Raw genomic sequence first — 23,941 nt, 5'->3', positions numbered from 1 at the left:
GACCGCATGTTGGGTCTGCACTGCCACCTGCTGGTTGGAGGTCACACACCATCCATCTATGATATAGCCCATAGGCATATCACCACATCTCCCTCCCTCACAAAACATTAAGATACTTTTACAAGCAACATTGATCGTTAAACTTTATACATTCATATTATTTGGCTAATAAAGTGAACAAGTTTTACTAAGGTGCCCATAAACATGCTGTGCCTGACAAATATCCTTTTCCTTTACACAGATCATTGTGCCTCCCTCACAGGATCACCTCTGTGATCATTCGAGCTGTTGCCAGCCTCTTCGAAGACTGGTTTACGTGCCGGTCTCTTGTTTCTCTTGCTCTTTGCACTGTGCCTTTGAAAGGCCTGTGTCCATGACTGCCATTCTTGGGTTACTAGTCACTTTCTCTTTCGCTTCCTTGCATAATGTTGTTTGCCACTTGGGACTGTATTTATTGCTGGTCTGTTGGTGGGATGAGTTAGCTCTCCCAGTCTTCTCCTCTTTACTTTGAGAACATGGTGATGGATTTTGGTGTGTATCTTGCTTTTTTTTCCCGTAGCAGCCTCAAGCATGGTGCTGGTTGTTGGCTGAAAGGTCTGCAGAGGTTTAGACGTTGCATCATCTTTGGGTGGTATGACCACGCCCACTTGTGTGGCCTCACTGACATGTTGGAATACCTCTGTTTCTGGTGTCTGAGTGAAGATTGGAAGAATGGGTTGCAGGTCTCACCCCTTCTTGGATTGCTGGAGCTTCGCTCATTTGTTCTTCGTCACTCGAGATGACAATACTCTCTGGCTGAGCTGATCCAGGCACTGGGTCATCTTTATCAAACTCACAAATGTGAGAGTGGTCTGTGGAGCTGCATAATGAAATTGTCATCAACTCTTCCTCAGGGTCAGCCTCAGAGTTGCCGACTATAGCAATCCCCATGTTGCTGTCATCGCAATTGTCATCTATGTCCTCCCATCTGTCATCGGTGTCATTGATGTTTTGGGAACAAATTACAGGAACCGGTTCAAAGGCCTGGAACGGGTCACCACATACCTTTGAGGCCAGTTTCTCTAAGGTTGGGATGACTTCTTCCATCTCTGGCTCAGTCAATGGCTGATCTTCTGTTGTATCAGCAGCTTCAATTTCAAAATGCACCATTTCCAAACTCCCGCTCTCCCCTGTGACCACCTCGTCATTGCTGGTAGACCACCGGAGCCGTGCCTCTGGAGCCTCATCTGCGCTGTCCATCTCGGTCCATCAGAACTGTACACTTCAACTAAGATACCCCTCGACCCTCCCAAGTAAAACTAATCCACTCTGACCTAACTTTCCGAATAACTAAATGTTTCCAATCCTGGCAACATCCTCATGAATCTCCTCTGCACTGTCTCCAGTTCAATAACATCTTTCCTGTACTATGGGGACCAGAATTGAATATGTTTAATTATATTAAAATGTATTTAAATCTGGTTCCTATCATTGCATGGCAGGAGTTCCTTTACTGGCAAGGGGTGGGGACAATGGAGTGTGAAAATCCTGCCGGCATAAAGGCCGCTTTGGGACTCCCACTAGATTCGATTCCCCACCTTGTCCTCCAAAAAAGGAGACGGAAAATGCTCCCCAGAGTTACTGTTTCGAGTTTGTTCCCAGTCTGAAGAAGAATCATACGGACTCAATGTTGGGCACAATTTAACTGAAACATTTCTAATTGTCATTTTGGGCGAATTTCGCGGGGTCTTTTTTGGTGAGATTCACGCCAAACTATTACCCACATTTAGTGTGCAATTTAATGGCTGCGTTGCTCTTAAGCGAGAGCGCGACAAGGCCATTAGATTGCGGGAGAAGTTGAAAACAGGAACCATGCTGGGCACCGATCGGTTTGCGATCTAACCAGCCCACCGCAGTTGGCAAAATCAGGAACCTGCTGTAGTGTGGCAAGAATCCAATAATCACCACTTAAGGCCAATTGCCATACTATTAACTGTAACAGCGCCCCATCTAACGGCCTCCCTTGATCCATCCGCTTCCCCAGCAAGTGGTAATGAGGGCGCCGATTAGTACGCCTTTTTTAAAATTTGAGACTGGCAGAAGGGCTGCTGTGAGGATCCGGGAAGGTGATTAGCCATCTTTGCTCTCGGGCAATGAGCCCAGGGGCACTGGGGTTGATGCCCATGTGCTTGAAGGGGAGAGGGGGACGGGGGGGGGGGTTTGATTGGGGTGCACCACCATCAGTGGTGGTGGGTGCATGAACAATGGCCTGGGGGAGGGGGGGGAGGGAATGGGTGACTCAAGTGGGTCCGCCATGCCACCGCTGGATCGTGTGTTCCCATTCCTGGTGCAACCCAAGCCCCGCACCAGTCTGCCCCACCTACCATCCATAACTCTCACTGACCGCGCGACTGAAGGCTATTGGTAGTTGGGAATTAGCAATTGTAGTTAAATGTGCACTTCACAGCTTCCAAGTGTATTCTTGTGTGTTGGCGTGCCATGTAGCATGTGGGAATTATTGTCTAGCATTCCAATCAGACTGTGACACCTGGACACTGTGACTGAACACTGCGGGTGGCAACACCACAACCGGGGACATTTTGGCAGTCGGGAGTGGACCAGTGCCTGGTCCAAGTAAGGTTACGTGTGGGTGTATGGGGTACATGGTTGTACGGTCCGGTAACTGGGGGCCCTAGCTGCGACTGGGGGTGCGAGGGGTAGGCGGTTGGGGGTGGGAGCAATGGGGGGAATGGAGGGTGTCAGGGTGGAATATGCCGTTGGTTGTCAATCTCTCACTCTGTCCTCATTCTTACAGATATTACACAGGATGGATGTTTTGGACCCTGTAGAAGCTGCCCTGGTGGTGCTGCTGGCCAGCCAAGTGCTGGAAAAGGTGGCGGCAGAAGCGTCGACAGGGTGTGAGGCACTGCCCTACACCCTGTGGACCCGGCTGCCCATCAGGCCAGGGAGGAACCCAGAGGGGGAGACCGGAGATGACTAAAGGTGTACATGCGTCTTTTGAACAGATGATGTACAGCGTGTGCTGCAAAAGGCTCCACCTCAACTAGGGGACGGTGAAGCACCTGTGCCATGTCTTTGTGGATTTGGCACCACATGGAGTAGGAGGATACCTGCTCCATGTGGCCAACTCCAAGGAGGTGGACGAGGAGGCCCCAGACCAGGAGGGGGTGGAGGACGAGCCCAGGGAGGTTGGCTGGACGACAGGCGAAAGCGGCAAGCGTCCGGCAACCCCAGAGGGCCAGGGATGCCCTCATCTTCTCCCGTTTCACATTGGACGGCCTCGACCTGGCAGGCGGAGCCTGTGCCAAGGGCCTGTGCCAACTCACCCATGCGGCCCGGTGGAGGTCATTGACCTTCTTATGGTATGGGTGCCGATTCTCCTGGTGGCGCTTACCCGAGCTGATGGCTGCTGCCACTTCCTCCCAGGTGGCACTGGCTGCCCTGTGGCTGACTCTCAGGGGAACAGGACATCCTGTCTTATTTCAACCACATCCCACAGTCTGGCTAGGTCGGCATCCCCGAATTGTGTGGTATGGCTGCGAGCTATGTGGGGTTGACTGTGCAGGAGCGGTTTAAGGTGTTATGTAACTGGCAAGTTCTGTGTCGCATCATGTAAACAGTGTGCATTGCTGCTGTGTTGTGGGGTCTGTTGAAAATATCAGGCGGAATTTTCTCAAAAATTGATTTGTCATGTTGGCTGTTCCAAAGCGATTCACATCGCGAGCTTCCAACACTTGGGCTGGATTTTTTTGCTGCTCCCCATGCAAGATCGCCACAGATGGGGACCATGTAAAGGTCAATTTACCTCGGGTTGGAATTTCTGGTCGCCGGGAGGGCGTGGCCGAAAAATCCGCTCAATGTCATTTCTTTGGAGGGTGAACGTGATTTGTATCTGATCAAGTAAAATGCCGATCCACACATTTTCCAAACACTATAGCTCGATCATTCTTCCAGATGTCCAGTGTCATCTGAGCCGCCTTCATTGCAGATCAACTTAACAATAGCTGGAAACCACATCAGCATTGATAAACCGAGTGAGCCCTGCGATCTTCCAAGGGAGAAGCACCCGTTTGGAGGATGCTAATGCGTTGTCATCTCTGTACTTGTAGCAGGAGTTGCTTTCACACTCCCTGACCGCACGCCGGTCTGTCTAATCGAGGCTCCAGATAGCAGTTAAGCCAATCCACACAACACACTAAGTGCAGCCGCTGTTCAAACTGCGCAGTTGAAGGAATTGACCATCAATATGCTCATTACTGGATTCAAACTCGGTGACCAATACAATTCCATCATGGCAATCACCATCATCATTTTCAATCTCCCGATAAATCCGTTTCAGGGTCATTTCAAAAACACAGGGCGCGATTCTCCGGACTCACGACGGTTCGGAGAATAGCGGGCGTCGCAAATTTTTACGGCGATGCTGGTCCGACGCCCTCCCGCTATTCTCCGAACCCTGCAAAATTTCGGAGTCGCCATTCCCGACAAACGCCTCCTTCACGCCCCCGACACGACCAGAATCGCTACAAATTGGCCCCCCCCGCTATTCACCGGCCCGGATGGGCCGAAGTCCCGACGTCATCGCACACTGTTTACACGGCGTCAAACACACCTACTTTTTAAGTTCGTCGACCAGTCGTGCTGGCTGACGACAGCTTCGAGGAGGTTAGCGCACCGCTCAGCGCACCGCTCGAGTCTGGCCACAACGGGGAAGGCATCCCTGAGAACGGGAGGGGGGTCCAGAGCGGGGGGAGTGGGGGAGACGGAGGGGGCAGTGGGGGGGAGACGGGGGGGGCAGTGGGGGAGACGGAGGGGGCAGTGGGGGAGACGGGGGGGGGAGGAGTGGGGGAGACGGGGGGGGAAGTGGGGGAGATGGAGGGGGGGGGGAGTGGGAGTGGGGGGGGGGGGTTAGGTAGAGAGTAAGCGAGTGAGCCATCCAACCCCGTAACAAAATGTCTGCCAGCATGCCATGGCGTGCCGGTCACGAGGACACGGACACTGGTTCCCCTGTGGCTTACGGCCATAGGCCACTGACGCACCCGTGAGGAGGACATAGTTTACTGGCCGTTGGATGCAGAAAGTGACCAGGGGTTAGGCTGCCCGCGTGTCAGCAGCGCGTCCAGGCCACCGGGACACACAGGTATCCCGTGGCAGGCAGCTGCCGAGGTGTTGACTAACCTCCGTCTAACATGTCCCGTTTCTCTGCCCCCACCACCCTTCTGTAGGTTAGCACAATGTATGTGAACAGAACGCCTATGTTCTGCGCAGTGGTTGGGGCCGCTGTACTGCATTTGGCGATGCAGCAGCATCCACACCCACAACCCGCAGTGGATGCAGGGCCAGCTGCAGCAGCAGAGGGAAGGGCCGAGGAGTTGCCAGTCGTTGAGCAGCATGGGGAGGAGGAGGAGGAAGAGGAGAGAGTGAGGGTGCAGCCACGGCGCCAGAGGCTACGACCAAGGCCGAGGGTGTACCGTGTCCGGGTCTCTTTCCTAACAATGACGGACATAATCTGCAGGAGGAGACTCCGGCTGAGTAGGCAGACGGTGATACATATCTGCCAACTCCTGTCGCACCTCGCCCCACGTGGAACGGGGGGGAGGACACGTGATCCCGGTTGCCATCAAGGTGACGGTCGCTCTTAACTTCTATGCTACCGGCTCCTTCCAGTCTCCGAGCGGGGACGTCTCTGGGATCTCCCAGTCATCGGTCCACAGGTGCATCTGGGATGTGACCGATGCCCTCTATGCCCTCTAAAGGGGTCGAGCGAGGGAACCGTGGTTTACCAAAGAAGTGGAATCTCTTGTTAAGAGGAAGAAGGAGGCCTATGTGAAGATGAGGCGTGAAGTTTCAGTTGGGGCGCTTGATATTTACAAGGAAGCGAGGAAGGATCTAAAGAGAGAGCTGAGACGAGCAAGGAGGGGACATGAAAAGTCTTTGGCAGGTAGGATCAAGGAAAACCCAAAAGCTTTCTATAGGTATGTCAGGAATAAAAGAATGACTAGGGTAAGAGTAGGGCCAGTCAAGGACAGTGGTGGGAAGTTGTGTGTGGAGGCTGAGGAGATAAGCGAGATACTAAATGAATACTTTTCGTCAGTATTCACTCAAGAAAAAGATAATATTGTGGAGGAGAATGCTGAGACCCAGGCTATTAGAATAGATGGCATTGAGGTGCGTAGGGAAGAAGTGTTGGCAATTCTGGACAAGGTGAAAATAGATAAGTCGGATGGGATTTATCCTAGGATTCTCTGGGAAGCCAGGGAAGAGATTGCTGAGCCTTTGGCTTTGATTTTTAGGTCATCATTGGCTACAGGAATAGTGCCAGAGGACTGGAGGATAGCAAATGTGGTCCCTTTGTTCAAGAAGGGGAGTAGAGATAACCCCGGTAACTATAGGCCGGTGAGCCTAACGTCTGTGGTGGGTAAAGTCTTGGAGAGGATTATAAAAGATACGATTTATAATCATCTAGATAGGAATAATATGATTAGGGACAGTCAGCATGGTTTTGTGAAGGGTAGGTCATGCCTCACAAACCTTATCGAGTTCTTTGAGAAGGTGACTGAACAGGTAGACGAGGGTAGAGCAGTTGATGTGGTGTATATGGAGTTCAGTAAAGCGTTTGATAAGGTTCCCCACGGTCGTCTATTGCAGAAAATACGGAGGCTGGGGATTGAGGGTGATTTAGAGATGTGGATCAGAAATTGGCTAGTTGAAAGAAGACAGAGAGTGGTAGTTGATGGGAAATGTTCAGAATGGAGTTCAGTTACGAGTGGCGTACCACAAGGATCTGTTCTGGGGCCATTGCTGTTTGTCATTTTTATAAATGACTCTAGAGGTCATAAAAGAGCAGAAGGATGGGTGAGTAAATTTGCAGACGACACTAAAGTCGGTGGAGTTGTACACAGTGCGGAAGGATGTTGCAGGTTACAGAGGGACATAGATAAGCTGCAGAGCTGGGCTGAGAGGTGGCAAATGGAGTTTAATGTGGAGAAGTGTGAGGTGATTCACTTTGGAAAGAATAACAGAAATGCGGAATAATGGTAAAATTCTTGGTAGTGTGGATGAGCAGAGGGATCTCGGTGTCCATGTACATAGATCCCTGAAAGTTGCCACCCAGGTTGATAGGGTTGTGAAGAAGGCCTATGGTGTGTTGGCCTTTATTGGTAGAGGGATTGAGTTCCGGAGCCATGAGGTCATGTTGCAGTTGTACAAAACTCTAGTACGGCCGCATTTGGAGTATTGCGTACAGTTCTGGTCGCCTCATTATAGGAAGGACGTGGAAGCTTTGGAACGGGTGCAGAGGAGATTTACCAGGATGTTGCCTGGTATGGAGGGAAAATCTTATGAGGAAAGGCTGATGGACTTGAGGTTGTTTTCGTTAGAGAGAAGAAGGTTAAGAGGTGACTTAATAGAGGCATACAAAATGATCAGAGGGTTAGATAGGGTGGACAGCAAGAGCCTTCTCCCGCGGATGGAGGTGGCTAGCACGAGGGGACATAGCCTTAAATTGAGGGGTAATAGATATAGGACAGAGGTCAGAGGTGGGTTTTTTACGCAAAGAGTGATGAGGCCGTGGAATGCCCTACCTGCAACAGTAGTGAACACGCCAACATTGAGGGCATTAAAAAATTTATTGGATAAGCATATGGATGATAAGGGCATAGTGTAGGTTAGATGGCCTTTAGATTTTTTCCATGTCGGTGCAACATCGAGGGCCGAAGGGCCTGTACTGCGTTGTATCATTCTATGTTCTATGCCATCGCGGACCGCTACATCTCCTTTACCGAGGACAAAGCAAGTCAAGACTCACGAGCTCGTGGATTTGCCAGCGTGGCCGGGATACCGAGGTGGCAGGGGGCAATCGATTGTGTTCACGTCTCCATGCGCCCACCTGCAGGAGACAGGGACGTGTTCACAAACAGAAGGGGGACATACTCCATGAATATCCAGGTTGTATGCGACCCCCACATGAGGATCATTAATGTCTCTGCAAGGTTCCCAGGGAGTGTGCATGACTCCTACATACTGGCGCAGTTGTTCATCCCTGCGATGTTTGAGGGACGTCCCCCCCCCGGCTGAGGGGCTGGTTGCTAGGCGACAGGGGTTATCCGCTGAGGTCTTGGCTGATGACGCCTATACGGAGGCCTCAGACCAATGCAGAAACACGATACAACGAGGCAGCAACCAGGGGTGTGGTGGAGCGCTGCCTTGGCCTCCTGAAGATGAGATTCAGGTGCATGGACCGCTCCGGAGGGGCCCTGCAGTACCAGGCCGAAAGGGTCGCTCGCATTGTAGTGGTCTGCTGTGCGCTGCACAACATCGCGGTGCAGAGGAGAGATGACCTGCTGCAGGAGGCAGAGGGAGAAGCCAGTGGCAGTGGTGACAGCACAGAGGAGGTGGAGGAGGAGGAGGATGAGGAGAGGGAGGAGGAGGAGGCTGGTGGAGTGGCGGGTGCAGAACGCAGACACGACCCAGTTGCTGGTGATGTCCAGGAGGCGGCACGACAGACCCGGCGAGGACGGCGGGCACGCGACGCCTTGGTGGCAGCACGGTTCACACATCGCATGTGACATCCTCACTGAACACCAAACCACCACCTGCATCGCCAGTCGTGCAGAGGGTCAACACACAACTTCCACCACCACAACCCCCTCCACCCCCTCTCAGTGTACACTGCTCCACTTTGGGACAGCCCGCTCTGCGATGAGCTGTGAGCTCAGAATCGTTAGAGAGAGTCTGACCCATGGCAATAGCTGAACCATAGACCTTGGTGGCCGCTGAGATCGTCACTGACACTCCATCACGTGCCCGCGTGGGCTAGCTGTGGGGGGAGGTGCAGGGACTGCACACCCGGCACCGAAGTTTCACCACTCGTCAACCCCAGCGACACTCGGTCACCATCACAAATCCTGTGGCTGTGGAACAATCACACGGTATTACAAGTAAGGTGGAACAGTGCGTTTAATGTTAACAATTATTTACAGGTGCCCTAGACCCTACAACTAAACTGTGCCCTTCACCCGTGCCAACTTACTCAGTGTCTATCTTAGTTGCCTTACGGGCCCTAACACTACTTCTACGTGACTCCCCAGATGATACAGCAGGAGTGGAGGAGGATTGCTGCGAATCGCCCCCCTCGACTCGTTTCTCCTTGGCCAAGCGTTTCCTGGGGCGACCCGGCCTTGATGGGCCAGGCTGCTCTGCGGGCGTCTCGGGTGATATTGTGCCACCCTGCTCTGCCTGCTGCCCACCCGATGCACCAGGGATGGGACGGGGGGAGGCCGAGAATTCCGGGACGTCCCGTGAAGGACTTAATGGGACGGGCCCCGAAACCACCTCCTCCCTCGGGGAGCCCGGTGGCCCCCGGGCCTCACTTTGGGACAGAGGTGCGAGCGGGGAGGTGCCCCGTCGCACCACCGACACCTGGTACTGCCAGTCCTGGAGGCCTGCAACGGTATCCACCAGGATCAGAAGGTTTGCAGACACGGAGTCCAGGGAGTTAGGCATTCCCGCCAGGGACTGTGTGATCTCAACCTGTGAGTGCACGACGCCATCCAGCACATGTGTCAGTCGGTTGATGCTCTTGGCGACTGACTGCTGCGACTGGCCAATGACCTGGTGAGACTGGGCCAAGGCCTGCAGGGCGCCGGCAATGTCGTTTTGCCTCTGGCACATTGCTGCCTGTGAGAGGGCAACCCTGTCCAGGGCCGAGGATGACGCGTGCATATTAACCCCAATGCCTTGCATCACCTGACCCATTGCCTCCACCGCGGATGCCATCCGTGCGGTGTCGAACTGGGTCTCTGCCATGAGCGGCACCACTCCCTGCTCGTGGACGCGGTTCGACTCCTCTAACAGCGTCTGCAGAGTCTGGAAGGCAGCCCTCATCCCGTCGTTGTTTCCCTGGGTTTCTTAAGGCATCGGCTGTGCGGGTGGGTTGAGAAACTCCAGGAACTCCGAAAGCGTCTGGGAGCCAGCTGCATCCTGGGCCTGGTCTGGCCTCCGCGAGTCCGGGCCCTCTGTTGCTCCGACCTCCACCTGCTGTACCTGCTCAGCTGTGATGTGCGAACCAGACTGTAACCCAGAAGACTCATCACTAAATAGGCCCGCCGGGGTGAGTGTCTCTGGGATGATGGATGTTGTGGGAGATAGCAGTGCCGCAAGCCCGATGTTTTCGCAATTTAGCGCCTCCTCAATGGTGTGGGGCCGCTCAGAGTCCGGAGGGTTATCCCTGGCCATTTCCGTGGCTTGTGTTCTCGCCACCCTCTGGGCGTCCTGATCCGCAGATTGGGTTGGGGACGATGGGACTCCCCGCTGATCGGGCACCCTCTGTCGTGCGGCCCCGTGTGAGGTGGCGGTAGATGCCTGTGTCCGTCTGCAGCCAGACGGCCCTGGTCGTTCGGCATCACGTCCTAGGGAAGAGAATGAGACGGGTTATTTAGATTTGCTCGGCAGGCCGCTGGATGGTCCCAGTGGGCAGCGTATAAAAGGGACAGAGGATGGGGGAGGTATCCCAGTTGGCAGGGTGTGTGAAGGGACAGAGGATGGGGGAGGTGTCCAAGTGGGCAGGGTGTGTGAAGGGACAGAGGATGGAGGAGGGGTGGGTGTTTGTCAAGGAGGGTTGGGTGTTTGTCAAGGAGGGTTGTCTCACTTGCTGCAGATCCGCCAACCTCGCATAGCGCGACATCCCGGGTGACAGACCCCCCAACAAGGTCCAGTGCCCTCTGCTCAAAGGTGGTGAGGGGGTGCAGTTGGGCGAACCCCCTCCAGTCTTGTGCCGCTCACGGTTCTGGTGAGCGAACTTCGCCTGTTGGGGGAGGGTACATAGGTAGATCATGACAATACGGCAGGTATCAGCAGTCCATTCAGATACTGGCACAGTTTGGGGGTCATAAGACGATTGCATCTCTCCACGGGGCCAGAGCGCTGGGTCTGTGACAACTTTGTGAACCATCCTCAAATAACTCTGCCCCAATCCCCTTCCACCCCCCCCCCCCCCCGTGCCAGGGGGGGAGGTGGGTGATTAAGTAAAGTGGGGGGGGGGGGGGATGGTTGTGACCAGGGGGCACCTTCTTGGCACTTACCCTGGCAGCCCTGGTGAGGTCGTGAAGCTTTTTCCGGCACTGCTCTGCAGAGCGAGGGGTCTGCCCCACAGCACTGACGGCAGCAGCCACCTCACGCCAGGCCTGGCGTACCGCGCTGGCAGGTTGGCGATGCCCTCTCCGCGGGCGGATGATGCCCCTCCTCTGCTCGACAGCATCGAGCAGCGTCTCGACATCGACCTCCACAAAACGGGGTACAGCTCTCCTGGGCTCCGACATCATGGCCGACAGATTCTGTGCTCGCCCGCGCCTTTTTACGGCGTCGGGCGGCGTCACGTGGGCGTGATCGTGTCGTCGCCGCGTTCTGTCGTCATTGGGCACGTGATTGACGCGGCCGCGTTACTAGCCCATCTCCCGGAAGTGAATACGTCGGGAAATGGACCCTTCCCGACCGTCGTAAAACGCGCCCGTTTTTTACGACAATTTCGCGATTTTTTGCGGGTGCGGAGAATCGCGCCCACAGTTCCTTCGCTGTGGACAGTTCATTGCATAGTGATAGCGGGCGATCACACCAGAAACATGGATTAGCCATGCTCCGAGCATTTTTTTTTGGTATAAACGACTACGGTCCCCGTTCCAGACACGCTTTCTGTCCCAACATTCAAGCTGGTTCGGGTCATAACCATTTTCAAACCTCCTGTCATTAATCCCATTTCTTTGTTCTTAGAGGCTGGTTTAGCTCACTAGGGGCTGGTTTAGCTCACTTGGCTAAATCACTGGCTTTTAAAGCAGGCCAGCAGCACGGTTCGATTCCCGTACCAGCCTCCCCGGACAGGCGTCTGAATGTGGCGACTAGGGGCTTTTCACAGTAACTTCACTGAAGCCTACTCGTGACAATAAGCGATTTTCATTTCATTGTTGTAATTTACATTTAGGGCTGGATTCTCCGTTCTGGAGACTAAGGGAGTCGGGGGAACCGCCCTCCTGGTCTCTGCTGGATCTAGGAGTGGCACCCAGGTGCGATTCCCTCTGTGGCCGTCCCCGTTTTCTCCCCCCCCCCCCCCCCCCTTTCACTGACAAGTATGGGCAGCCCCCCCACCACCACCACCACACACACAGCATATGCGCATTCAGGTGACTGCCCCCCCCCCCTCAGATCAGAGACCCCAGCCTGGAAGCTGAAGAGCAGTCCAGGCAGTATAATGAAAAATCAATGCATTTTCACTTAACTTTTGTCTGACGCAGCAGATGTATTTAAAGTAACAGCTGTTAAAAGTATCAGAGGTTTCCTCAAAAGTCCTTTGAAATGCAAATCTTCCATTCAGTTTCACAAAGCAACACATTGCATTTGCCAGTGAATTAGTGATTTTCAGTTTTATTACTCAAAGAGGTGCTTGATGCTAACCAGAAAGTTTATAAATACTCTTGCTATGATTGACAATTCCTCATCACATCAAAAGTCACAGTAGAAAGAAGTTGGCTCAATGCACTTTAAAATCACATGTACATTTCTAAGAGAAATTCTAGACATTATGTAAATGCAGCTCTTTTTTTCACATGTTCAGGTACTAACCCCATCATGATTTAATGAACCTTTATTTACCTTTAAGGATATTCAAGAAAAAACCGAATGCTAAACGCTCAGGTCCCACGCCACGCAGTACGCCCGTGCCCAGCATGAAACGCTCAATATCCAACAGCTCAGTGAATAGTCAATGCAGTCTTGCCTCCATGCTGGGTCAACCGATAAACAACGATCCCTACTGGCAGGAACCTGAAGCAGAGACTGTGTCTGAGCCTATCGGTACGTGTTCCATAGCGGTTGATTAACAGAAATCTTGATTCCAGGGACTAGTAACTGAGGATAGGGGTGTAATAAATTTGCATCTGTCTATATCCATGGGGAATCTTACAGCAGCTTTAACACCAAGGTCGAAGCACAGCTATAGTCCTTGGCATATAAATTCTATAAAGTTTGACTCGTAGCACTGTTGAATGATGCAGTGCAGCAGGAGGTCATTTAGCCTGTCTTGCCAGTGGCAGTACTTGGCTTAATTAATTTCACTCTCCTGCAAATGTTTCCCCAATCTCAGTTCATTGTCATTCTATTAAATCTTCCTTTAACATGCTCTGCTCTCAGGAACTGCATTTTTCCTTTACCCTTCCTTGGCTTCTAACCCTAACTTTCAAGTTCTTAATATTCTTCCAAGATCAGGTGTGGTTACCATTTCAGATCACATTTGCCCCATGATAGACTATGATGTATTTTTTTTTATAGAACATTCCTGAGTGGTGTATGTGAAAGAGGTGGGTGGAAGGCATTGTGGCGTCACTGAAAAGTAATACCCAAGCTGTTGATATAAAGAAAAAAACAGCAGTACGATAGATATTGGGGTCAATTTTGACCTAACACACTGGGTGGAAATTGGGTGGATTGGGGTGTGACTTCCATTGATGGGAAGATGGGAGAGATTATGATCTCTGCTGTAATGAGTTCCCTCTTGCTGTTTAATACAATGATTTTTGATCAGTTATATGTTATAATATGTCTAATAGGTGGTGACCCACCTGGCCTTGAGGACAATTATGAGAGGCTGTCTGGAATGGTAAGGCGAGCAAATGGCTACAAGCGCAATATGCTGTCAGCAACTCCAAATTCCTCCGATATCTACGCAGCATCCACTTCTGGATACTCCTCCGAAGATGAGCAGCTGGGTAACTGGAGTGTTTAGCATTTTTTCTTCCCCAACCCCATGTTTTGACCCCCGGAGAAAAATCACCCATTGTACATTTCATTAGACTTCATGGCAGGGCCCCACTACATGGAGTCCAACCAGAGTAGGTGGGGGTTGTAAATGGGACTTGGTGTGGAAACGGGCAGCATGGGAATTGGAGGAGTGGCAGGGGTGAATGGATTCAGTGCAGATACAAAAGGGGGAGGCAAGGGTGGCAGTGAATGTACTCGGTGGCTGGGATGTTGGCAAAGGCTGATGTCAGATGGGAAAAGCAGTATTGAAGCCACTGACCACAGTGGTGGCTTTCTCCCATCATAGAGTCCGGAACTTGGAATAAAAAAAACTTGAAGCCACAGGCAGCCTTTGATTAGCTCACCCAGCCAGCAACTCAGACACTCTGTAATCAGGGGTGCCATTTTTAAAGGCCACCCCAGTTCGGGGTGAGCAAACCAGTTCACACAGGTGCATCCTTGAGCCAACATCCAGGCCTGGCCCCCGTCCCCCCAATACAAGCACTGCACTCACCCGAGCTCCCCTGGGAATACTGCTCGCCAGGTACACGCCTCTGGAGACCAGTTGTGCTTCACACCATTCTGACAGTATCCCGCGTGGAGGGATCTTTTGATGGGGGGGGGGGGTGGATTCCGCCATTTAGGGCTGATAATTATATATAAATTTATTATATTGATGTTCCCGATGTTGAATGTTGGGAAACGTGGCCTGTCACTGACAGAGGAGAGGGAACAATTGTCATGCTTTCATGTCATTATGAAAGGCAATTTTGGACTTCTTACGATATTCTTTTCCTCCCGTTGCCGAACCTGTCGAACACGAATGGGAGTAGAAAATTCCAGCCGGTTTGCATACAAGAAGGGACCGGGGCCGGGGCCGGGGGGGGAGGGGGGGGGGGGGGGGGGGGGGGCTGTGAATGCACTCTGCTGGTACAGGTTAGACTTGTGGGTGTGGAATCTGTGAATGGACTGGGTGCGGATCGGGGAAGACATTGTGAATGTATTGAGTGGAATAATCCAGTCCTTGATGCTGGATTATAGATAGTAAGGAGTAGTTGTGTTATTTCAGACTACTAATCCTCAGTGACCCTATTACTAAACAGAGCAATGTTGGCTGTGAGCTCACAGAAAGATAATCCCACTGCTTTCTACAATTGAAATAATCTTTACACCTAACTGGTTTGGCCTCTACTGGGTGAAGACATTAGTGAGGGTGTGGGAAAGATTTCCAAGAATAATTCCGGGGTGAAACCTCAGTTATGTTGACAGATTCGAGAAACTGGGTTTTTCTCTTTGGAGAAAGAGGTGTTGAGAGAAAATTTGCTAGAGGTGTTCAAAATCATGATTCTAGACAGGGTAGTAGGGAGAAATTGTCCTCATTGCTCCACAGGGGCCTCACGGTAGCATGGTGGTTAGCATCAATGCTTCACAGCTCCAGGGTCCCAGGTTCGATTCCCGGCTGGGTCACTGTCTGTGTGGAGTCTGCACGTCCTCCCCGTGTGTGCGTGGGTTTCCCCCGGGTGCTCCGGTTTCCTCCCACAGTCCAAAGATGTGCGGGTTAGGTGGATTGGCCATGCTAAATTGCCCGTAGTGTAAGGTTAATGGGGGGATTGTTGGGTTACGGGTATACGGGTTCCGTGGGTTTAAGTAGGGTGATCATTGCTCGGCACAACATCGAGGGCCGAAGGGCCTGTTCTGTTCTGTACTGTTCTATGTTCTATGCTGGAAGGGTTGAGAGCAGATTTAAGGTGATTGACAAAACAACCAGAGGCGACACGAGGAAAAACGTTCTTGTACAATGAATGGTTAGGATCTGGTATGCACAGCCTGAGAGTGTGGTGGGGGCAGATTCTATCATTGTTGTCAAAAGAGAATTGGATAATTATCTGTGGAGAAAATATTTGGCAAAGATATGTAGGGTATGGAACTAGCTGAGTTGCTCTTGTGGTGAGCTGGCACAGACAACAAGCCACATGGCCTCCTCTGCTGTATCCATCCTATTATTCTCACAAGTCTGCCATTTCCTTATTTTGATTTGCAGTGTTACTCCATCTGTTTTGAAAGTGAAGACACTGCCCTGACTTCCTTCTGATATAATTGTAAAAATTTTCTAATCTTGATATCCCTAAAGTTTCTTTCAATTTCCTTTTTGCAGCTTACTACATTTTTGGCGTCATTGCTTTTTTAAAATCTCTCCCTGTTCCCTGGATTTACACTGTTCTTTGTACTTCAAAATGCTCTTTCCATTAGTTTTATATTATCTCTCACTTTTTTTTTGTTGACTGCGTCTGTTTTATTTGGTAAACAGAGTTCTTTCCCCTTGGGGATATATACTGATCCTGCATTGGGCTAAATTATTTTAGAGCACATTGCCTGTTTATCTGTAGTTTTGCCCATAGCAGATTTGACCAGTTTGCGGCCATCAATTCAGTTCCTGTCCTACTAAAGCGTAGAATCTTAGTAACTGTGTTAAGCTTTCCCTTTTCAAACCTATATTGAATTTAATCATCTTATGATCCCTGTTAAATAAATGTTCCCTTTCTGTTCGATTATTAACTCAATTTGGCTCAGATTTTGCTGCAAATATCTATTTTGAATGCAGGCAAGATTCACTACCTTTGTGAAAAAGAGCTATTTGCTCTTCCCAATCTACATAAAAGTTAAAGTCTCACCCTTAATCAATTTTGCTTTTGTTATAAGCCTAATAACTGAATGAATTCATTCTGCTGCTTCATTGTTGCTGCCTGAAGGCATAAAGACAGCTCTTTTTACAGCTTTTAAGTCCTCTCTCATTTTGCAATTCTAACCATAGACAATCAACTGATTGTTTGTCCATTAGAAGCAGGAGTAGGCCATTCAGCCCTTCAAGGCTATTCTGTTATTTCATAAGATTATGGCTGATCCTCACTTTCCCAGTTGATACCTTTATCCTTTGATTTTCTTCGTAGAGAAAACTTTATCGATCTCGGTCTTGAATATATTTGTCAAATGAGCATTCACAAACCTCTTGAGTGAAGAAATTTCTCCTTATCTTAAATGGCCTATGCCTTATTCTAAGATAATAATCTTTATTATTGCCACAAGTAGGCTTACATTAACACTGCAATGAAGTTACTGTGAAAATCCCCTAGTCGCTGTTCGTTTACACAGAGGGAGAATTCAGAATGTCCAATTCAACTAACAAGCACGTCTTTCGGTACTTGTGGGAGGAAACCGGAGCACCCGGAGGCAACCCACGCAGACATGGAAAGACAGTGCAGACTCCACAGAGACAGTGTCGCAAGCAGGAATTGAACCTGGGACCCTGGTGCTGTGAAGCAACAGTGCTAACCACTGTGCTACCGTGCTGCCCCACCCAGGAGAATTTTCTCAGCATCTTCCCTGTCAATTCTATATGTATTAAGATTCTTCTCATTCTCATAAACTCCATTCTAAGGCCCATTCTATTGAATCTCATCCCTGGAATCAACCTGTTGAATCTTTGTTGAACTCCCTGTAAGGTATGTACAGTACTCCAGATGTGTCCTCACCAAAGCCCTCTGTAATTGCAACAAGATCTCCTTAATCTTACACTCCAACTATGTTGCCAACAATGTTTCCTCCAAGCGATATGGCTGTGCAGCAACCCAAAAGCCCTTGTGTAGTCGGCGAACAAGTCAGCCCCTTTAATTTAACACAAGTACACGGGCTGTGCAAGAACATTTAAAGGAGCTGTACATTTAAATATATTCCATGTGCTCCAAATAAATAGTGTGTGGGATTTTCCAGTTGCTCCTGCCTAGAGAGAGTGGAAATTACCACCTGAGGTCAACATACCTTTAAGTGGTCCGTCAAATTGTCCAGCCCACCCGTGACAATTCCCATGCAAGTGGGACTGGAAAATTTCTCTCCATAGAGGGAATGTTGCAATCTAGATTGTAAATAGAAAGGCCCAAGCACTGAAACCTGTGGCACGCTTGGTTATGCAATGGAAACCTGAAAACAATCTTTTATTCCTAATCTCTGCTTTCTGTCTGTAAACCAAGCCTCAATTTGTGGGTATGGATTAAGAGATTCTTGGGGGTCAGATATATATTATTCTGAAAGTGTGGGAGCATAAATGTCCGATGGAATTTTACAAATAAGGACAATGAGAACAAGAGAAGAGGAATATTAATAAATTGGTAAAATGTATTGGTTAAACCACCGTCGATACATCCAGTTATAGTAAGGATTTAAAAGTCATAGAGAGTGTACAATGCAGATTCACCGAATTGATATTTATACTTAGAAGGGATATTCAATGTTTCTCATATTTTCTTTCTTGGCATCATAGACATGGTTGGTATTTATTCCTATTCCCAGTTGCCCTGGAGAATGTGATGATGGGCCTTATTCATGAGCTTCTGTAGACCATGTGATAAAGCTAGCCCACAGTCCTATTAGGTAGGGATATCTAGGATTTTGACCCAGCATCAATCCTTGTCAGAGTGGGCAGCATGGTGGCTCAGTGGTTAGCATTGCTGCCTCACGGAACCGAGGTCCTAGGTTCGATCCCGGCTCTGGGTTACTGTCCATGTGGAGTTTGCACATTCTCCCTGTGTTTGACTGGGTTTCGTCCCCACAAACAAAGATGTGCAGGGTAGGTGGATTGGCCACACTAAATTACCCCTTAATTGGAAAAAATAGTTGAGTGCTCTAAATTTATAATAAAATATAAATAAATCCTTGTCAGATGGTGTGTGACCAGGAAAAGGGGGGGAAAGGCTGGATGTGACGGAGTTCCTACGTGCCTGGTGTCCTTCCAGAAGGCACTATCATAGAGTAAATTAGTTACTATGGCACAGAAGGTTATTTGGCCCATTGAGTCAGTCCCACTCATATAATCCCTACAGTGCAAGAGGCCATTCGGCCCATCGAGTCTGCACCGCACCCCACCTAGGCCCCATAACCTCACCATAACCTCGGAGGGAATTTAGCATGCCCAATCCACCTAACCTGCACACTTTTGGACTGTGGGAGGAAACCAGAGCATCTGGGAGAAAGTGCAAACTCCACACAGACAGTCACCGAGGTCTGAATCGAACCCAGGTCTCTGGCGCTGTGAGGCAGCAGTGCTAACCACTGAGCCATCTTGCCACCCTACCCAATATCCCCATATCCTTGGAAAGTTGCTGCAGTGCGTTTATTTTATTGCATATGCCGATGATGGAGGGTGCAGTGTTTAAGGTGGTGCTGATCAAGTGGACTTTGTCATGGATGGCATTTTTGCCATCATTCATCCAGGCAAGTGCAGTGTTGTGCAAGTGGTGGAGTGGCTTTGGGGAATCGGGAGGGGCAAACCATTTCCCACAAAATACCTAATCTCTCTCTAACCAGATTTCGTGTTAATATTTAGTATTAATAGCATTTACATAGCTGGTCCAGTTCCTGGTCTTTTTAAAAATGTGTTTACGGAATGTGGGCTTCACTGGATAGGACAGCATTTATTACCTATCTCTAGTTGCTCTTCAGAAGGTGGTGGTGAGTTGCCTTTTTGCTATGTGTGAGCACAGACTGTTTCTTTATCTGTGACGCTGGGAATACAACTGGTGGGGTCAAGGCTAAGAGGGGATTTAATAGTTTTTAAAATTCAGAAAGGTTTTGAATTGATGAATAGCTAAAGACTATTTGTTCTGGTTTTGGAGTTAGTGGCATAGGCAAAATGTAATTGAGAGTGAAGATTTGAGATTAGGAGATTTTTTTTTATGCCAAGGGTTATTGAAACGGGGCATGTTTTACCATAGGGAGTAATTGGGGTGAATACTGTTGCATCTTTTAAGGGAAAATGGGATAGCTATTTGTAGCAAAGGACGATAGAATTCTGTGGGATTAGTTTTAGATTACTTTAGCAAAGTGTTGCAGATACTTTGGGGTAAATGGCCTGCTCCAGTAAACTTGAATGATTTCATGAGGGAAGTTTGCTTTAGTGACGTGTTTCTTTTTTCCCCCCACTTTCCAGGTTCTGCATATTCAGCACCGGCCTCTCCTGTTGCCAAGCTATGGAACTGGATCTCTGTGCTATCTCCAGGTGTTGGCATCATTCCTCCTTATCGTCTTAACATATTTCAATGTCAAACATCCCCAACTTCTACCCAGCGAAGTGGGTGTCAATGTGGTGGAATACTGAAACATTGCTCCTTCCTTGAATTCAAAGTTACCAATTTGCAGTAACCTCGGTTCCTAATATTCTGTGTAGTAAACCTCGAATGGTTATTAATACTGTATAGGATTGATTGTGTCTTAGTGTCGGTGAAGATGCTTAGTCACTGATGTGCTCCAGCCTCTCAATGTTTAAATCTGTTACATCCTTCTGCTGGTGCCCAAAAATGTAATTTCTCCATAATTAGGGAGCTAAGGGTGCAGACCAGAAAGTGACACTTTTAATCCACAGTCTGTGTGGTGTTATCTGATCCAAATTTGAATAACAGTAGGGTTACTACAATTGGCCTGAAGGCTCTGGCCTAAAGGAGGTTCCAGGTTTATGCTCAACGTTGCTATCCCAATTGCCCCTGGAGGAAAGTGTTGCATGTGAGAGGGGAGAACAGCATCTGCAATCTTTGTTGTGCCCAGATCGGTGCAATGGCTACTTCGGAGGGGAAGTTGTGGAATAGTTAATATAAACCAGAGATCGTCTACAATATCAGTTGTTCCATTGTACACAAGTTGTCTTGTGGTGATGGGATGTTTGACGTTGTCTCCTGACTATTAGCTTTATTTTTCAGGGAAAGCTCTGTCCATGGTGTACTGGTGGCTTGGGACAGCTTGGTACCAGTTAACAACTGCAGCTTCCCTGCTTGATGTCTACACTCTGTCCAGGTGAGTGCTGCCTGGGAGCAAGGTCTTTGATACACTGTCTACATTTAGGCACTTTCCCCTAACAGAGAACATCGTTTATGAGTTCATGTACAACCCACCTGACCCTCCAGAATATCCAACACGCACTGTACGTAACACGGGCCCCTCCTAACACACACACGCATACACTACCAATTATAGGACCTCCGCTCTCACTCACCTTACTCACTCTCTCTCTCTCTCTCTCTCTCTCTCTCATGGGCACGCAGGCATGTTGATAGGAGACATCCCCACCTAGAATACCCCACACATTATATCTAAGACAGAATGTTCTCTGCTTGTTGCTCGTTTTACTGGAGTGTGATTAACACGCCTCCGTTTAAAGGCCGTGTGCTTAACACTACTATGGCTCTGTATGTGTAATTATGCTCGGAGTCGCCAGGTGCCGTATTTAGACACCGTCACAAGTATATCGAGGTCAGGTTCAAAGTAATAAATCCGTACACCGATTAGTAAGTCCAAACGATTGGTGTTTATTATAACAAATATAATAAATACACATGCATACGCTAAAGAGACTAACTTACTTCTAATACTAAACAACTAAATACTTATCTAGACAGGAACAGGCAAGGTCAGGGAACAAGGCCACGTCCCGTTCTTGGTCTGCAACTTTCTGATTCGTAAAGTTGTCAAGATCTAGCATGGTCTGGATCACGTAGCGATCGTTGTATTGGCACTTACAGTTCGATGGCTGAGGCTCAACGGCCGGTGAGGAAACTGGAGTCAGGATGCGATGTAACAAGTCTGGGCCGGAGCAAGCAGCAGACTTGGGCCGGAGCAAGCAGACCGAACCATGTGCGGGACCTACTCTTGTAGGTCCTAGAAGTCCGTGCCCCGTTGGGGCGGTTCTTTCACCTGCCAGGTATCGATTGGGCCTCTCCCAATCGATATCTTCCAAACCCCCCAATCTGAGGGTCGTTCCTCGATGGGTGGGGCGGTCCCTACGGCTCTTTGTGTTGGTTGCTTTGGCGCCATTCTGTCTGGGTGTCTACGGAAAAGTATCCATTGATACTTAAATGTTTCTATTGTGCGGGGTCTGGATCTGAATCACCTCATTACTATGCAGATCTGTTTCCCATTTGCACCTTTGGCTGAAACTCTGCACCTGGCCAGAAACTGGTTTCTGTGCGTGCAGAATGCAAATTAGTCTTCTGCAAGCTGCTTGTCCTCACTAAGACTGTTTTTCCCTGCAGCCTTAGCAGTTCTCCATTTTGTAGCCCAGTGTCCATCTTAGATGGCTACATGCTGCAACCCGAGCAGCATATGCAGCATTCTATTCAACACAAATTCCAGTTTTCAATTGGTTTGCACTCCCAGTGCCCTGCATGTGCTTTCATGTTGAGGATTTTGTAGGTGACTGTAAAACAGGACAAGTTATCACAGATTTCACAAACTCATCGTGTTGATTCTGGCAGTGATACTGAGCACTGCTGTACTCCACTTCATTATGTTTTGAAAATGAGAATGAAATGAAAATCGCTTATTGTCACAGGTAGGCTTCAATGAAGTTACTGTGAAAAGCCCCTAGTCGCCCCTACCCTTCAAAACCTTCTGTTAACAGTTTTGATGAATGTTGCTTTGTTTGCTGGAATGGGTGCCCCCCCCCCCCCCACATACACACACACCTCCTTGTATCCTACTGTGTTTACCTTCCGGGTATATTTGGTAGAATGGCCCATTACAACAATGGATAGGTGTCTGTGGACAGAACTGAGGGAGATGGGGATTGGAAAATAAATTGTTTGAATGTTAAATTAAGTATGTGAGTCACTATAGTTATTGATGCTTTGTTTGTTTGTTACTGATAGAACTAGTAGGGGTACTGTATGCGAAAGCACAAGGAGATTCTGTGTGCAAGGACTAATTAATATGTTTGCTTCATTCCCCTTCCAGGTGCCTCCCCAGTATGAAGAGGTGGTTACTGTTGAGTCTGCTAGTCCTGCTTGGTTTATTGGGTAAGTTCTAGCTCAATATAGAGTCACCTGTAGGCATGGACAAGAATATTGCTATCTTTACTTTATTATGTTTAAAAAATCTTGATACAAGTGAATTCAGGAAGAATTCCATGAAAAGCTGACGTGACTGGTATAAATCAGGTCAGGGATGGGATACCGCAATGTAGTGAGTAGGGGTGCAAAGATATAACGGCAAGAAGATGGGGAATTGAGTTATATAGTGGGGGTGGAATAGGAAACTGAGACTCTTTTCTCTAAGTAAAATGGAAGGCTGAGGTAAAGTCACCATAGTCCCAGATGACAAAGGCTGCTTTCTCCTTTTGAGGGGGGAGAGCTAACTGGTGGTGATTTAACATGAGGATCACCACACCTCAGGCGAAGGTTGAGAAGGCGGAGCCTTTGTGAATAACCCAGCCGGTACGGGAATTGAACCTTTTACTCTGCATCACAAACCAGCTGCACTGCAGCCTCATGACGCTGAGGACCTGGGTTCAATGCCAGCCTCGGGTCACTGTCCGTGTGGAGTTTGCGCATTCTCCCCGTTTCTGCTTGGGTCTCAGCCCCACAACCCAAAAAACACGCAGGGTAGGTGGATTGGCCATGCTAAATTGCCCCTTAATTGGAAAAAATAATTGAGTACTCTAAATTTATTTAAAAATCAATAAATAAAAGAGAGTAGGGAATGGGGCGCTGGGATACAAAGAGAGTGCGTTGTAGACCTCGGGTTGAAGAACTTAGAAGAGCTGGTTAAATGCAGTCTGATACTGAATATTCAAGGCAGTGATGGATAGTAATCTTGTTTGTTTTGGTCACAAAGTCAGAATCTTCATCCTTCTGCAGGTGTTTGGCTCCTAATATCGCATAGAACCGCACGGTCTCGAGCTGAGATGCCAGCAAAATTAGAAAGGGAATCTTCAAAATGGTCAGCTTGGCCAGAGAAGCTGGCTGCTCCTGCCTTGGATCTCTCTCTACAGGTGAGGATGAGCATGCACAATCGATGACACCTCCTATTTCATCTGGCTAACGCCATTGCTCTTCCTGGGGTGTTTTTTCTCTCTCTCTCTCTCCCTCTCTGTCTGCCTCCCCACAACCTGTACATTCTTCCATGCAGGTCTTGTAGCTAATGTTGGTGCAACAGATTGAGATTGGCTTTAAGTTCAAATGCTTCATCCCTGAAGATAGACTCATCCCAACTCGGGTACACAGGCACTCAGAGAGATCCCAACAGCTTGCAATCTTGGAAAGCCTTCGATCCATTGAATACCCAGCAAAGATCCGCACTTAAGAAACTCTTATACAACCATAAGGAGATGAGTAGCCTT

At 49.1% G+C, this 23,941-nt stretch overlaps 1 protein-coding gene across 5 annotated transcripts in view; it reads left to right on the top strand.

Moving 5' to 3' along the window:
- The window catches only part of LOC119956431 (SUN domain-containing protein 2-like), a 103,077-nt gene that overhangs the window by 30,798 nt on the left and 48,338 nt on the right, over window positions 1-23,941 (top strand). For 4 of the 5 annotated variants that reach the window (XM_038783646.1, XM_038783647.1, XM_038783649.1 and 1 more), the window contains 6 exons: window positions 12,650-12,843; window positions 13,596-13,754; window positions 19,766-19,834; window positions 20,529-20,622; window positions 22,558-22,619; window positions 23,460-23,593. In XM_038783646.1, the coding sequence (XP_038639574.1) occupies window positions 12,650-12,843; window positions 13,596-13,754; window positions 19,766-19,834; window positions 20,529-20,622; window positions 22,558-22,619; window positions 23,460-23,593 (712 nt within the window). The remainder of the gene's footprint in view (window positions 1-12,649; window positions 12,844-13,595; window positions 13,755-19,765; window positions 19,835-20,528; window positions 20,623-22,557; window positions 22,620-23,459; window positions 23,594-23,941) is intronic. The other variant, XM_038783648.1, reaches the window with a different exon arrangement.

Source organism: Scyliorhinus canicula, chromosome 23 (genome assembly GCF_902713615.1).
Source record: "Scyliorhinus canicula chromosome 23, sScyCan1.1, whole genome shotgun sequence".
Lineage (NCBI taxonomy): Eukaryota > Metazoa > Chordata > Chondrichthyes > Carcharhiniformes > Scyliorhinidae > Scyliorhinus > Scyliorhinus canicula.
Note: the sequence above shows the minus strand (reverse complement) of the source record. Positions and strands in the feature narration are given on the sequence as shown.